We start from the raw sequence: 4806 nt of genomic DNA on the forward strand, positions 1-4806 counted from the left end.
CGGCGAGACACTCCCGAGGGTTGTTCCCTGACATTCCAGACGGGCCGATTGAAGTAAATAAACTGTAGCATAGTCGGGCCAACAGAAGGCAGAGAGAGAGAGAAAAAAAAGGAGGGAGTAAAATGGATCTTCTCGAGGCCGGGGAGAAGCTAGGCCTCTCAGGGGAGGAACTACGGAGGTTTGTGGGAGAACAACAGGCCAGGGAAAGGGACGAAAGGGCGGAAGAGAGAGAGCTGGAGAAGCTGAGGTTAGAAGCCGAAAGGCTGAAGATAGAGGCTGAAGAGAAGGACAAGGAGCGACAGATAGAGATAGAGAAGCTGAAGTTTGAAGCGGAAAGGCAGAAGGTGGAAAATGAAGAGAAGGAGAGGAAACGACAGACCGAAATGGAGAAGCTGAAGATGGAAGCGGCAGAGCGAGAGAAGGCGATGGAAGCGGCAGAGAGAGAGAAGGCTAGGGAAGCGACAGAGAGAGAGAAGGAGGCAGAAAGAAAACATCAGCTGGAAATGAAGAAGTTGGAGGTGGAGATGGCCGCTGTGGGACCGCCGACAGGGGGGCAGGCCGTGGCCAAGGTACCGAGGCTGCCATCATTCGTGGATGAAAAGGATGACCTGGATGCGTACCTGTTAAGGTTTGAAAGATTTGCGACCTCTAGCCAATGGGCCGAGGACAAATGGGCCGCACACTTAAGTGCGCTGTTGACGGGTAGAGCCCTCGAAGTATACTCAAGGCTCCCCGAGGACGAGGCACGGAGCTACACGGCGGTAAAACGGCCTTGCTAAAAAGATATAATCTTACAGAAGAAGGCTTTCGGGCCAAGTTCCGACAGAACAAGGCAGAAAAGGGGGAAAGCCCGCAACAGTTTATCGTGAGGCTCACCAGCTACCTTGAGCGCTGGGTGGAGTTAGCTGAATCGTCCAAGAGCTACGAGGGCCTCAGGGATTTGTTCGTAAAGGAACAGTTTCTGGAGGCGTGCCCACGAGACCTGGCAGTACGGCTTCGGGAGCAGGGCCCGTCATCATTGGACGAACTAGCCGGGATGGCCCAACATTACTTGGAGGCCCACGAGAGAGAGCTCGGCAAGAAGGAGGAGGAGGAGGGGAAGAAAACAACACCAGTCCGCAGCCGCGCCTATCTCGGGACAACGAGCGGGGTAGCTACGTGTTACACCTGCGGGGACCCCAGCCATTTTGCGAGGGACTGTCCTATGTCCAAACAGGACGCCCGATCCACAGGGGCTACGTCCTTCTTTGGGGGGAGGAAGATCAGGTTCCCACAGACAGCATTTGACCTCACAGGCCAGGTGGAGGGAAAGACGGTCCCGTTGCTGTTGGACACTGGCAGTACACAGACGCTGATCAGAGAGGACCTGGTGGATCCGACAAAAATCGCACATGACAATCAAGGCGGCATTACTTGCATTCATGGCGATGAAAGGAAGTACCCGACTGCACTAGTAGAGGTCCAGATAGGACACAGAAGCTACAAGATAAATGCGAAAGTGACCCCAAACCTCCCACACCCCGCTATACTCGGACGGGATGTTCCCCATCTTGCCGAACTGGTACAGCAGTGCGCATCTGGAAGGCTGGCACGGGAGTCGCTCGTGGCTACGAGGGCTCAAGCACGCAAGGCAGCTCAGGGGTTTATCGGCTTACAGAAAGCAATGCAGCAATCTGGAGTTCAACCGCGGCAATTCTTGTCAACATTCGGTCATTATAGGAATGGTTATGATCGTGGCGGCACCAAGTCGTACAACTTTGCCGGCTATAGACCAAAACTGCGCCTGGCTGCACGTACCAAACCCTTTGGGAGCCCTCATCTCCCAGCACCAGGGAAGGCCCAGTGGCGCATCTTTGGTGGCGCCAAACCGGTGGACACAGCAGCGAGGGAGCGCATGATTGATGAGAAGCTGTCACAACAGAAGGTCGGGGTGTGGAGGCACCCCACCTGGGGTTGACGCATCGGGCGGGAAAGGCCAATGCCAACGCCGACGCGCTGTCCCGGGCCTAAGACAATGCCCTATGCACGCACGGTGCTCAGTACTAGTACTAGTAGGACTCTCTAGTGTTACGTAGGATCTTAGACCATTATCCATTATGGCTGTTAGAGAAAGGTTACTGCATGTTAAACTGTCATTGTTACTAATGATTATGTAGTATTAATTTGTTCATAGCGGTTGTTGACGTTGTTATTGCCAACGTTCAATTAGACGTGGAGCCTTGTAGCTAACCTGTTTGGACCTCAGTGAAAGGACACATTCATATATACTTTAGATCATGTAGGATCCGTTTTCTATTGAATATTTTATAGTTTTGTATAAGTCAAAGCATGCGAGCCACCGGACCTGGGTCATTAAGACAGAGAACGTTGAGTTTTGTGATTGAAGGTAGAGTTTCAATCACGAGAAAAGGGGCAGGTGTGACGGAGCACATGTAATGGCTTTGGGTAGGCCCAATGAGGGGAGCGTGGGGCCCGGAATCAGGCAGTTGGGCCCAAGCTAGAGAGGGGGAAGGTCCGGTGGAGGACTGTTGTAGACCTCTTAGGAAAAGCATTAAACGTTCAACTCGCTCAACTCGGCTCATTGTCTGACACCGGCATTTCCTGGACTTGTAGTCCGGGGCGCAGAGCGTTTGTGGCTGCCTTGGCAGGAAGGGTAAACAAGGTGCTACAACGATATTCCTGCTTCAACAAGGAGGTTCGTTTAACCACAAAATCCATCATGTATTCACTATTGTGTGCGTACATCGAATCCATGTAACTAACAACACCACTTCAAGGCAGCAACCAACCAGTGGTACCAGCATGGAAACGCAACCTTTCAAGCCCTCTATGGAGTAATGGGACTGGGAAGTAATCAAGGAAGAGGTGGCGTCATGGCCAGGTGGAAAGGATGTCAGTTGGAGAGAGTATGCCAAGGACATGGGGATCCATAATAAGAGGGGGGAACCAGCCAAGAATGGTGTCCAGATGCTACAAGACTGGCTGATAGGAGAGGGCATCAACATCCATCGCTTTAATACTGCTGGGAGGTCAGCCACTTCGACACCAAGGCCTAGGCGGAGGAGGAAGAGGATTTTTGGCTCCGGTAATGTCACAATGCCCACCCCCAGGACAGCCACACAGATGAGGGGAAGTCTGACTATCATGATCAAAGATGGCCAGATCCCTATTGGAGAGATCATAACAGCGCTTTCATCGTTGGAAAAAAAAGCGAAGGCATGTCAGCATAAGGACCTACCAACATTCTCAGCTACGCTAAACGAAGCCAAATGTTACATGCAGCATCCTTCGTTAGGTAAGATGGTTCTCAGGGCGCTTGGCCCGAAAGAGGATGAGGCGGTAGCTAAAAAATTTGCGGCGGTTGCCAGTAATGCCTTCCCCCCATGTGCCAATAATAATAGACTGTTTTTTTTTAGTTTGTCAGTAACATTTTAATGGCAATTAAGGTTCTTTTTTCTTTAATCTGCAGGACTGAAAGGCCAACTTGTCGAAAACGTTATACCTGCAGCTGGTCAACTCTGCAAAAGAGTATAAAAACAAGTATATACTTGGGTTTTGTGCCTGGCTGGTAAAGCTGTTAGTTGTTAGAGAGCCATCTAGAACAGGCCAGCACAGCGGTAATCTGGATTCCAGAGAATTAATTTAGCAAACCTTTCTGTCCCAACTTCAGGTGAAGGTGGGGTATCTGATGCCGGGTCACGCCCATGAAGATGTTGACCAAACGTTCAGCAGATTTTCGGTGCATCTTTTAAGGCATGGCGCACCGTCAGTGCCAGACCATGAAACGTTATTCAGTCAGCTGGCCGAATCTCTCCACTAAAGTTGCCCCCTGATACATTCCATTTCATGGACATTACTTGTCAGACAGAAGCTCCAAGAACCTGTCTAAATAGTACAAGCAACCCCAGCAGCAGGGCACCCCCCACCCCCCCCACCCCAGACACTCCCGACTGGTGAGTGGCAGGACACCGCCCAGTCCTCATGGCTGACTGATTTACCTTGAAGTGCCAAGGTAAGAGTTTTTGTTTACCACTGTTGTACCACTGTCTCAAATGGAGGGGTAGAAACACCCCCAAAAAACATAAAACTCCAAAATAAGTATAGTATCTCTATTAAAAAGAACAAATATTAATTAAAGAAGGGAAGCGAAGTCCGACTGCCACTGTGACTATGGAAGCCATGTTGTCCAAATACGTATCCAACGACGTTCATGACTGGGATGACCACTTACACCACTTACGTTCTACTGGCCTACAATACATCAACCCATGCCTCGACAGGCTACACCCCAGTCTTCCTTACACACGGGAGAGAAGCGGTCCTCATATGTAATGTTTGATACAGGCTTACAAGGGTTTCGGGCAGCTACGACGAGCTCCATACGCCACCACGCTCACCTCCAGCCCTTACGCCAAGCTCACATGTCAGACGCCAAGCAGTCTTTCAAGTCTGCTCGGACTGACATGCAAGCTGTACATAGAGTTTAAAATGACCTCTGACCTCCGAAAAAAGATGATCTGGACTGTTATGGACATGAGTTAAGAAATTGTGGTCTGGAAAGGTAAAGAACATTGTTGAACGTGTAAGCAGTGACTGGGTGAGTGCTCTGCCGTCAGTGGAGACAGCCTTGAACACCACTACTGTACGCAAAGACATCGGCAGGTTAAGCATATATGCACCGATTCAAAGGAAATGACTACAATCAGATAACCTGACAAATAGTTCTATGATTACTAACAGATGGCAAGAGCCCATTTCATGTAGAGTTTGGTGTCCGAAGCTGCTGGGAAACGAGAGACACACACC

General features: G+C 50.4%; 1 protein-coding gene across 1 annotated transcript; it reads left to right on the forward strand.

Moving 5' to 3' along the window:
• The first annotated feature begins 28 nt into the window (after positions 1–28).
• On the forward strand, positions 29–2277 carry LOC109476193. Its single transcript, XM_019777079.1, has 3 exons — positions 29–702; positions 798–2113; positions 2252–2277. Exons 1-2 carry the CDS (start codon positions 123–125, stop codon positions 1955–1957), a joined length of 1740 nt encoding a protein of 579 aa, XP_019632638.1. The 5' UTR covers positions 29–122; the 3' UTR covers positions 1958–2113; positions 2252–2277.
• Positions 2278–4806: the final 2529 nt, after the last annotated feature.

The sequence above is a fragment of the Branchiostoma belcheri genome, unplaced genomic scaffold, assembly GCF_001625305.1.
Source record: "Branchiostoma belcheri isolate BF01 breed outbred unplaced genomic scaffold, Haploidv18h27 scaffold365, whole genome shotgun sequence".
NCBI classification, from domain to species: Eukaryota; Metazoa; Chordata; class Leptocardii; order Amphioxiformes; family Branchiostomatidae; genus Branchiostoma; species Branchiostoma belcheri.